The sequence below is a fragment of the Chelonus insularis genome, unplaced genomic scaffold (assembly GCF_013357705.1).
Source record: "Chelonus insularis isolate UGA/USDA-ARS -01 unplaced genomic scaffold, ASM1335770v1 contig_56_pilon, whole genome shotgun sequence".
Classification (NCBI taxonomy): Eukaryota; Metazoa; Arthropoda; class Insecta; order Hymenoptera; family Braconidae; genus Chelonus; species Chelonus insularis.
In genome coordinates, this window is record NW_023276648.1 from 1,319,560 (window position 1) to 1,331,864 (window position 12,305).

Genomic DNA, 12,305 nt, shown 5'->3' on the forward strand with positions numbered 1-12,305 from the left:
CCTGCTGTTATATGGCTGGGGATACACAACTAATGCTAAAATGCCATATGTATCCTCAAGAATTCGTCCAACAGATCCCCATGCGGTGGTTCTTCTATATTATTTCTTTTCTCTGACTGTGATCATGGTTCTGCGATCAGTTGGACTTATTTGAACTAATTTCTAATGATAATCATCCCAAATCGTAGGTTTCTAATTTCTTTGTAATTATCCAATTTTATCACCTTAAATAATTTTTTTTATGCTTAGAAATGTAGCAAGAAGTGCGCTAGACAACATTTAGGAGCTGAAATTAGATATAGTCGAACCAAGAAAAGAATAGTCTTGATTTGGTGTCTAATCTCCCGCCTCCTGATAAAATCTTATGGGGACGTGACATCAGACACCCAATCGAGAGTCCTCTTTTCTTGGTTCAACCATATATATAGAAAATAAATAATTCACGATTTCTCTCCATAACCTTGTAGCGGCCATCTTGGAATTGAAGTGCGGCAAATTAATTCATCATCGTTCAATTTTCTTTTTAATTTTGTAATCAAAAAAATCAGTTGGATAATCGAAATTGCTATCTAGCGCACTGCATCATTAAACAAGCGTTAATTTAGGACTAAAATTTTTAAGTAAAAACCTAAATTCTCGGAGAAATTAGAAACCTACGATCCAATGTATTTAGATAGGGAGAATCAGTCACCTCCGTGACTTCAGCCCAGCCTTAATATATTACATAATACAAATTTTGACACAAGATAGCGCGCGGGTGATTTCTGGTATATGTGAAAGTTATGTATCTCCTTTTGCTAGACTCCATGGTGTGAACGGTCTTATTGTGAAACTCGCTCTAAATAACCAGCTCAAGTTAACCTAACAACACTTCTCATTCTGATTATTGTTATTTATTGATTGTTTTGTCGGGAAATTATTGAACAGTTGTATGAGTATTATTGAAAAAGCTTGAATTTTTCATATTCATCTCTTGTCTGTGTTTGTTTGGAATAGATATTTACAGGTAACAGTAGAAGCTGATTTAACCGTTTATCTCCATTATTATAAAGATTTTCAATAACATGGAAAATCATGAGTGTCTGCACTCAACGCTTATTTCCCGAGAAGTTGAACATTTTCAAAAGCTTGACACTGTTATAATTGCATCGGTACCATTAGTTATAGGGGTGAGTCGAATTTATAGGAAAGTTCAATTTCATCGAAGGGAATAAAAAATAGCATGAATATTACAGGTTATTATTGAGATCGTCGGAATTATTTTTGTTTCTCTATGGTCAAAAGAATATGACAAGTGTGAATCCTACTTCATTATTTTATATTTGCACGGTGGATATTGGTTTGTTATTATGATCGTGGATCATATAATTAAATCGAAGCATCATAACTTACGCATATGTGGATACTTAGATTTTTATCAATCTACTTATCAACATATCAGAACGCCACTATTTATTTCTTCGCTTTGGAATACGACATATCTCTTACTGGCCACAATCTTGAATCATACTCATAAATCTAATTTTGAGAATTATTGTCGTTCATCAAAATGGTTTGCACCAATCAACTATATGCTTTTACTCACTACTTTGGAACTAGTAATCATTATTCCTGTTTATTTGAATTACATAAGTAAGTATTTTTTACTGGACATCAGCACATATTATGAAAATGATTTTCATGCCTTAAATCTTTTAATTTATTTATTATCATGTAAAAAACATGGATATTTATAAGTACATAAAACATTCCTGTTGTATCAATTTTCTTCTATAGTTTGAGTAAAAATAAAAACTAATCGTTCACATTTCAAGTATTGCTGTTGAGTGAAAAAATTCGAACTTATCGTAATTAAATTGAATACAATTTATTATAAAAGAACATATTTTCAAAATTTTTATCCTCTTTGTCACAATGATACACAACAATTCTACTTGCTTGAATAAAAAGGAAGCTTTTCGCGCAGCTATCCAGCCAACAAAAAATTTATCTTTTAAACTTATATCGAATTATATAAGTTAAGATAAATGCATTTTCATAATATTCATTACAATATTTTTCAACATTTGTGACATTTCTTAATAAAAATTTCTTTTTATACATATAGAACGTGTTCGCCAATTCAATCGTCTGCGACCATTGCCAGATGTGATAAAAGAAGAATGGCTTGCAAATTTTGCCCATGATTCGTATGCCAGTAGTGCTGAAGTTGGATATCATGAAAAAGGCTCCAATTTTTTAGAATTACTAGAGAAACAAGCTGATTTAATAAGGTATCTTCGAGATCATAATGTAAAATTAAGTCATCGTATGATGTTACTTGCATCATCTCAAAGATGTTTAAATGATACGTGAATTTGAATAAAAATTATTTCTTTATAATAGATATTATCAGGTGTTTAGAGTTTTTTATATTTATTTTTATAAAAGTAAAATTGAATTATTTATGTACACATACATATTTCTTTTTGGTACTCAAATGTTACACAATATTAGTACCATGTTTAACCATTAGCAACAGATGTTCTCAATCAATATTTATCAAAGAATTAATATAGGATATTAACAAATTGGTCCATACAAATATCGATATACCTAACTTTCAATCGGATAAGATTGTTTTTCATTTTTTAGTATTTTCTAAAATTCCGAAAAATAGATAAAAATTGGGATATAGTTTTGATCAGAAGTATCTCCACTTGCTAATTTTTCAACACATATTAGGCTAGTTCCAACATTCTGGAAGAGGATTAGGATAAAGGACTTCAATAAAACAGAAACAGAATTTTCGAACGTTTATTATTATAAAAAAATACGTTTACATTTGAAATAAAAGCACCAGGTAGAAGTTATCACTGAGGAACAAAGCTTTTTATTCCAATTCTCTACTACACATATGAAAATATGGCAGAAATACGTGTTTTGGAATAGGTAATATCAGAGAAGAGAGACGTAAATAGAATCACAATGCCATGTTCCATTTGGGGATCACCCCAAACCGCAAGGTTACCACCCCATCCGCCAGACGGCGATACTGTACATGTAAGCTTCTGTACTCTTAAACCAGGTGGCGACAGTGTTCTTGGCACAGTTACGCCTACTCCCCTCCGAAGATGCGCACGCATAGAAAAAATGCTTTGCGGCAGAAAGAGCCAACTTGAATTCTCAGATTTTCCGAAATTCTTGGAAAGTTACAACTCAAAATAATCGATTGAATTCATTGCTTTAATTCATATATTAGTATATAAATTTGTTTGATTTTTTTCGAGAGTGCATACAGTGTATAAGTGATCGTGCATTGTGTACACAAAAATGCCAGCTACAAATATATGTGCATTTGTCAAATGCGAAAATGTGTCATCGAGGATGCGGCATCTCTCGTTTTATCGCTTTCCTAAAAACAAAAGGTAAGTTTTTGTATCACTTTTCATTATTAACAGCTTTCGTCATAGTTCATTGATATATTAATCAATTGATATTAAAAAATATTTGTTTCTGTATATAAATACTTTTTTGCGTATCTTCAACAACTTTATATATGCTGAAGAAAAGAATATTTAAAAAAAATTTTTTTTTTTTCAATTAAAAGGGTAGTTAGTTAGTTAGATATAAGTCGATCAAATTTTTAATTAATATTTATTTCTTACAAATAATTTATTGCAGCATTTGAGTGTTATTATATCACGATTTTTTAAGTTTTCCGAATCGAGTTACTTTGATGAAAGGGAAAGTAGTAATATAGAGAGATTTTATAATCAATCAATTTCAATTAATGATATTATCAACCCTCTCTTTGCTTATAAATAATTTTTAAAATAATTGTAACGTTTCTATGAGACGTGGGCTAAGCTGTTTTTTTCATTCAAACTTTTTTGTTCATTCCATGGTTTCCCCAGTCTCCAATCTTTTAAGCTGCTTTAGATCAGTATTTGTACCAACCATTACGTTTATGTGTCACAATATTCCTACAAAATAAGTTCAAATTCATTTTTATGAATCATTTAAATTGTTTAGTTAATTATCGTTTTTCATATAAATTTAGTGAAACAAAAAAATATCGATGTTATTATAATAAATAATTGAACCTTTGCATAATTAAGAATCAAGAAAGGTATAAAGTTGATAATATTAAAATATAATGCAGATCGTCTAATGAATAATTATGACATATATAATTACAGTAATTTATATTATAATAAATACCTATTGTTGAATTAAGGATTATTAATTCGATTGCAATTACCTTTATTAACACTAATTGATATTCAAATGTAAATATATATAGTGATAAAGGAAGTAAAAAAGTATCAATACAATTATGATGGCTAGTCCAGTCAAATGAGGGAAATGGAATAATTTTGATTTGCTGCGGCCGAAGTGATGATTTATAGATAACTAGATCGGAATTTCGCGAGGAACACGATGGTGTCGGTCAAAAATGTTTGGCACGTATACGGGGGGAGTAAAAACCGCCCCCATCGCAAATTTCTCGATTTCTATGATAGATATGAAAAAATGTTTTAAATAAAAGTTGTTCAGAATTTAATTTTAATAAGAAAAGTACTGAACACTTTTTTTCATATCTATGATAGATAAAAAGTTATTCGCGACTGAAGCTTCACTATTGACAAAAGCTTCAGTCGCGTCTAAGAAAATTAATAAAAAATACCCAATGTTAGAAATATTACTTTTTGGCGATTGATTTCGAAAAATGAGATATTAAATTTCATTTTTAGAGAAAAAAATTTTTTTTTTATTAATTTTTTCATTATTTTTATAAACAATGAATTATTTAAATCATTCCCATTTTGGTTCAAATGCACCGATCAGCCCGATTTTGGGCTTAAAATGTGCAGAATTAACAATGGAACATTTCATATCTGCAAAGTTTTTCATTATTCTGCACCTGTTAAAAGTTATACAGGTATAAATATTTGGGCCCCCGAGAGCACTTTTCCTCTTCTGCCTCCGTTAGGTGCGACAGAGAGCAATACATATCTCTCTGCTTCACTCGCACTCACACAAAACTTCTGCGCACGCGCCGAGTATTGTAAAACGTAAGTGCGAGTGAAATACTCATTCCAACCGTAAGTGTGACAAAGAGACTATACGGTGAGTAAAAAGGGGATGTTTTGGGCTGATGCTGGTTCATTCAAAAGTCTTTCCGAGCTCGAAATTTATCAGCGCGAGAATTTTTCTAAGTTTTACGCGCCTTAAATGTTAGGAATTTTTTTTTTAATTTTAGGTCCAATAATCATGTATATAGATCGATAGAGAATTAAATTTCCTGTCGATCTAGCTATACTTTTTTAAGTACTCTTTTCCGATTTTTTAACGCAAAAAAATAATTATGTGGGAGAGAAAAAATTTATATCTCTTACACAATTACCTCGATAGATCTAAAAATGTGCATACATATTCTTGACATATTTGAGAACATGTATGCCAATTTTCGCACGTTCGGGATGACCAGAAGTCATCCATTTGAATTTAGAAAAAAAAAATGACCGGAACATGTTTGTACATTTGAAGATTGATTGATATAATTGTGTAAGAGATATAAATTTTTTCTCTTTCAAATAATTTATCTTTTCCCCATTCTTTTTTTTTTAAATTTTCGAAATAAATCGCCACAAAGTGATATTTGTAGCGTTAAGTATTTTTATTAATTTTCTTAGACGTGACTGGAGCTTTCGTCGATAGTGAAGCTTCAGTCACGAATAACTTTTTATCTATCATAGATCTGAAAAAAAATGTTCAGTACTTTTTTCATTAAAATTGAATTTTGAACAATTTTTATTTGAAACATTTTTTCATATCTATGATAGTGTCACGTCATGTGGCACTACGCGCCCATATGTTTTAAATTTAAAAATATATATTAAAGAAATAGATTTAAAAGATATAAATAATTATTAAAAATTAAAAAAAAAATTTCTTATTAATTTTTATTGCGTTTAACAATGCTTCAGATGTAATTTAATATGCAAGAAATATAAATCGTTGTCAGAAGCATTGTTCGCAAAAATATTTAATTACAAACTAAAAGAAAATAAAAAGAAATTATTATTGATTTAATTGTAACCAATCAAAATTAATTATTCAATTAAAAATGAAAAAGAAGGGATGTTGCTACCTGCTAGCAACAACCGAAAATGTCCTTTAAGTGACACTTTAGTTTTATCAATCAAAATATTAAGACGTGTTAATTGTTTATAATAAAAGTTATTTGAATAATTAATTGTGATCATTATTTAATTAAAAGAATACAAATTGGATTTAAAATTATAATTTGGATTTAAATATCAAAAGTAAGTCTTAATATTTATTTTTATTTAAAATTTAAAAGAAAGTGCAATCTCGTTTATGAAATTATTATTTATATGAATTCAAAATTATAATTTGATTATTAATTTAATAAATTATTAATTGGCTTTTAAATTAATTTGTTAATTAAATAAATATCCCTATTAATTCTATCCCATTTATTAACTTATTAAAACTAAAAGAATATTTAATTATTATTATTAAATCCTAATGCAACAACCTCTTACTCCATCCCAGCTATTGCACTAGGTGTAGGCTAAAAAGGAGTGATCTTTAAGATGTCCTTTTAATAAATTATGACATCACAATAGGAATCGAGAAATTTGCGATGGGGGGCGGTTTTTACTCCCCCCGTATACGTGCCAAACATTTTTGACCGACACCATCGTGTTCCTCGCGAAATTCCGATCTAGTTATCTATAAATCATCACTTCGGCCGCAGCAAATCAAAATTATTCCATTTCCCTCATTTGACTGGACTAGCCATCATAATTGTATTGATACTTTTTTACTTCCTTTATCACTATATATATTTACATTTGAATATCAATTAGTGTTAATAAAGGTAATTGCAATCGAATTAATAATCCTTAATTCAACAATAGGTATTTATTATAATATAAATTACTGTAATTATATATGTCATAATTATTCATTAGACGATCTGCATTATATTTTAATATTATCAACTTTATACCTTTCTTGATTCTTAATTATGCAAAGGTTCAATTATTTATTATAATAAATAGTCTAGTTTTAACATTTTTACATCTGAAGACGAACAAGTACTACTTTTTTATGTAGGTATATATGTAGGTAATAATTTAGAAATAATTAGAAATGTTGTATTCTAGATGATATTCTCCGGTAAATTAGTTTGAAAAAAATTCCGATAGGTGACAGCATTATGTTCGCAGATGACCTCAGGGATCTATATTGAAAAAATGCTCAATCCGTATCCAGAACTGATGGTGCCCTGCATTTTGGCGACTAATTTGTATCTGTGTGTGTACAATACATGTTGTGATGTAAATGTAGTGTGTCACACTACATGCCCTACACTTTGATGACTATTGGAGTATTATAAATGAATATGATGATACTCATTGAACATTAATTAATATTACACCTAAAAATAACTTAAAATACATATATTCATCCATTATTATTATTTTTATTAAGTATAAATGTTAATAAAAAAGCTCAATTCCAAGTCTACGGATCGAAGCATGTAGTTTCAGATGAATAAACATGAAACTATGATTGGAAATATGCTGGCCTTGTGGTTAAAGCACCAGACTTCTATTTGACCGAGCAGGGTTCAATCCCGATGTCAGCCAATTTTTTTTTTCTTTTTTTATTTTGTTAGTGGAATTGAATGTAATTATAATTCTAATAAGCCAAAATTGATTCTTTATAAGAATTTAGGTTTTTTTTCTATAATTCTTTAAATTAATGAACGCTGAGGGAGAAGACATTCGAACAGGGCCATAAACCCTTTTTTAGTACAGTCATATATATGTACTTTTTTTCATATACATACACAAACATATAAATGTAGTTTTTTTTTCAAAAATAATTTAAAAATATTTAGCAGCAATTTAAACAATTTGCGGAGAGTTCCGGCACTTCGCCGGCAAGCTCTACCTCCACTCTTTGTGCCCAAGCCTGCAGCTTATAATTTACAAGCATAAATAATAGAATTGTTATCCTGATAGCTCTGTGGTCAGAGTGTTGGACTTCTATTTTGCCAGGCAGGGTTCGATCCTAGTAATGGCAAATTTTTTTTTTCCTTCTTTTCGTTTAAGTAACTTTATATATTTATATATATTTTATTAAAATATTCTTCCAATTAATTACGAAAAAAAGTTGTTTTTCTGAAAATAGGCTGAAGGTGAGGAACGAGTTACTATGAATTCTCTTTTTTAGAAAATGTTGTCTCTAAAAGACTATAGGAATTAATTTTGAACAAATATAAACAACCAATTATTGCATTCATGTAAAATTTTAATGAAAAATAATTGGCTATGACTAGGATCGAACACTAATCGGTAAAATGAAAGCCTGGTGTTCTAACCACACAGCTAACACATTATCTTTTACATGATGTTTATGTTTATAAGTTGTATAATGCAGGCTTGAGTATGAAGGGTGGAGATAGAGCTTGCCAGCGCAGTGCCGGAACTCCCCGCGGACTGTTTAAACTACTTCTGAATATTTCTAAATTGCTTAAAAAAAAGCTACGTTCATATAGCTATAGTAAAAAAAATGTTTATAACCCTTTTTAAAGGTTTTCCGACTCGGCGTCCAACAATTAAATGAATAAATTGAAGAAGAAAAAATCAAATCGTTGTAAACAATTACTTTTGGCATGTTAATATTATAATTACATGCATATCTGATAAATAAAAAAGAAAAAAAAACTTTGCCATGACTAAGATCAAACACTACCCGGCAAAATAGAAGTCCAGCGCTCTGACCGCAGAGCTATCGTGTTTATAATCTAGTTATTTATGCTTGTAAATTATAAGCTGCAGGGCTTGCGCACAGAGAGTGGAGGTAAAGCTTGCCGGCGAAGTGTCGAAACTCGCCGTGGATTGTTTAAACTATTTTTCATTGTTAATAAGTTGTTAAAAAAGGTTATTATCAATGTATTTGTACAAAAAGAGTTTATGGCTCTGTTCAAATATTTTCTCATTTGTCAACGATTAATTGAAAAATAATTTTACATAAAAATTGAAATTTAAAACTCATTTTTGGCATGATAAAATTGCAATTACATGCAATTTAAATAAAAAAAAAATTTGCCGCAATTTGAATCGAACACCGTTCGGTAAAATCACTGTCGAACCTTCTGACTATAGAGCTAGCATATTTTTATTTGCTTTGTTTACGTTTAGATATCGTAAGCTTCAGGCTTAGTAACAGAGGGTGGGGAATGTGCTTGCTCGTCAACTGTTCGAACTCGCAGTCTTCTTTGAAAAATAAGACGGAGATAGATAGATATATTTTGTGCTCTGTCTTGCTCGGAACAGATTATTCTGAAATTTCATTGTTACGTACTCAATTTCAATTGATGTCAAGCTTCGGCCTTTTGCCGCACAACACGAGGGCGTTAAGTCAACTCCGGGAAACTTTCTGACTTCAGCCCAGCCTTAAGCTGTTGCAGGACAATCTGAACGCCACCTACATTAGCCGTCGGTACAGAAGACTCCCAGATGACCTTCAAAGGTCATATGTTTCAACGACCCGAAGCTTCAACCAGGAAGGTGCTACGAGAACAGAGTGGGCGGAGTCTCAAGATGGAAGGAGATCCCGCCAAAACGAAGCCTTGAGCACGCCGACCGGAGATCAGTCAGTAGTAGTTGGGCTTCCGCCGTCGCCAAGTACGCACGCACGAACGACGCTCGTCGAGCATGTCATTAAGTTCTCACAGTAATTAGTGGAAAGTTAGACCGGGAGCTGGAAGTACGAGGTTGGGATCGTGGCCACTTGCAGATTTTGCTGTCAAGACGCTTGGGGAGATTCTGCACGAGTCGCTGCAACCTTCGAGGTACCCGGGTCATCGACTCGATTGTCTCTATAAAAATATTCTGTAGAATTCAAATAAGTTACTATAAAGCTTGCTTCAGGACACGGGGAAATAACGCTCCGTACTATTGTTCGAAGATTAACTTTATAATAAAAAGTCTTTTCTACCTTAATTTACGGGTAGAGAAATTATCCCGGTAAGTCACTTGCGTACCTTATTTGCATGCCTTACGGGGTAGGAGATATTTCGAGGGAGACGTGACTCTACTTTCCAAGGGCAAATTGTCCAACCACCTGTATTGCTGTGAACTCTCGTCCTCGTTTTTCGGCACGCTGGTTGTCCAAGAATCTCTCACGTTGTTCTTTAACGATTTATTTCTTTGCTTATTCATTCATTCGACCGAAAGCTGTATCAAACATCGAGCAGACTATCGCCGAAAGGTAGGTAAGAAATTCTAATTATATTCTCATAGCTCAATCCAGAAAAATAGATAACTCAAGGTCATACAAGAACAAACTCGAAGCAATAACCTCATCAATCCCTGGTAAAATAAGATACCTTCTTCACCTCACATTTACTGAAATAATGGCTGATTGGAGACTTGCTCTCTGGTGTAGATAAAAAGTCTGAAAACCGAGCACATCCATAAAAAATCCATTCCCATCTTATTCCCTTGAATCCTACATCAGAAATATTCCCCGCTGGACATACAACCTTCCCGCGCTTTTCCCATAACCAGTCAATCCAAAAAGTTTCCAACCAAAAAAAAGTCAATTAATTTATTTCAATATGTTGTATTGTACATAATAAGTTTAACATTAGTAATATTTATACTAAAAAAAATTATCACAGAAATTAATTCAATAGTGTTTAACATACCATCGAACCTTACAACAACTGTAAGGAGTGAATATAAAATCGGAAATTGACCACATATCAAGTAAAAGTGAAGCATACTGGCATTTAAAATACACACATAATGAGATCATCATTTAAAGTATTCAATCTTTTTTCTCACAAAACACAAACTTTTCTAAATTGTTTTTCATAAAGTCGCTGATCCACAATCTCAAGTTCAGCTCAGGATCATCGTGCTCAGTGATAGGTAGCCTTTTCTTATCCTGGAGCTCCATACAACTTCCTGACCAAAAAATATTAAAAGTTAGTTACGTAACTATAACGATTTGTAATTTTATGCGTAGACCGATGAAACATCGAGACAAATATTCGTTCAACAACAGTTTGTAAAAGACATATGAATGAACAAATAAAAAATCTTACTTAATATTAAAACGTATTCTTTTTCTGTGATGATGTGAAGACCAGGTCGTTTTCTATTTTTTACAACTCCCAGATTTCTAATTTCTCGAAGGGTCCATACAGCTTTAATGATATGATTGATGCGTTTTCTCAGTGTAGGTGCATTTGCTGCCTTTGTATATTGTTCAAGCGTCATTCTTAACCCACTTTTTAGTGTTACCTCTAAGAAAAAGCAATGAACATTCATCAAACAATTAAATCATCATCTTTAATCTATATTTTTATAATTGATTAATCAATGAATGAACAGAATCAAAAATATTAGGAAAGACACAAAGTTCGTATTGCCCATGTATTTTCATTATAATCAGTTTCAATATTAACCAAATAGAATGAGCAAATGTCTCTTAAATTATGTAAGATTTTCACGAAATGTTATATAAAATCATATTATTTAGATTAATGAATATTTTATGTCTCAATAATTCTTCTTTGATTAGGACAATCCTTAATTCTTAATAATGAATTAAACAAATAATTTACTTACATCTTCTGTTGCTTCTAAATCATCTTCTCTATGTAAATTATCATCTTCTTCTGAGCTTTCTGAACTTATATTATTTCTCGCATCTACATCTTTCTCAACAACTTCATCAGGGACTCTTTCTTCATTTGGATCAAGTGCAATATTATCTTCAGGTACATCTTCTTCTAAATCGTCATTAACAGATGGTTCTGCTGTTGACGCAAAATAGTCATCAGCCTGATATTCTGCAACTTCCATTTGCTGATTTAATTTTTTCTGTGTTGAAAAATTAGTATTATGAATTGATATTATAATTGGTACCATAAATTGTACAAAGAATTAAACCTAGAAAGTGATATTTACTTTTTTATAATGTACTATTTGTCTTTCTTCTACCAGGGGAGGATTTTTTTTTTTTGATGTTGGAGCCATCACTGAGATCTACTAGACTCTTCCTTTTGTACACCCGAACCCTTTTTGCAGAAGGTCCTAATTTCTTTAAGTCATCAATATTATCTGTTGAATATAAACTTTAGTTAAAATTATGAGATTAATTCTATTAGAAAAACCAGTTATTATTAGGTATAAGAAATATTTTTCTATTATGCATTAGCGCTGAACATAACAAATTCATTTTGTATTTTGATGAAGGTCAGAAAA

The 12,305-nt window shown here is 31.1% G+C and overlaps 1 protein-coding gene across 1 annotated transcript; it reads left to right on the forward strand.

Moving 5' to 3' along the window:
* Nucleotides 1–793: 793 nt before the first annotated feature.
* LOC118070365 (transmembrane protein 192) lies at nt 794–2,386 on the forward strand. Its single transcript, XM_035088919.1, has 3 exons — nt 794–1,169; nt 1,236–1,632; nt 2,108–2,386. Exons 1-3 carry the CDS (start codon nt 1,065–1,067, stop codon nt 2,353–2,355), a joined length of 750 nt encoding a protein of 249 aa, XP_034944810.1. The 5' UTR covers nt 794–1,064; the 3' UTR covers nt 2,356–2,386.
* The last annotated feature ends 9,919 nt before the right edge of the window (nt 2,387–12,305 follow it).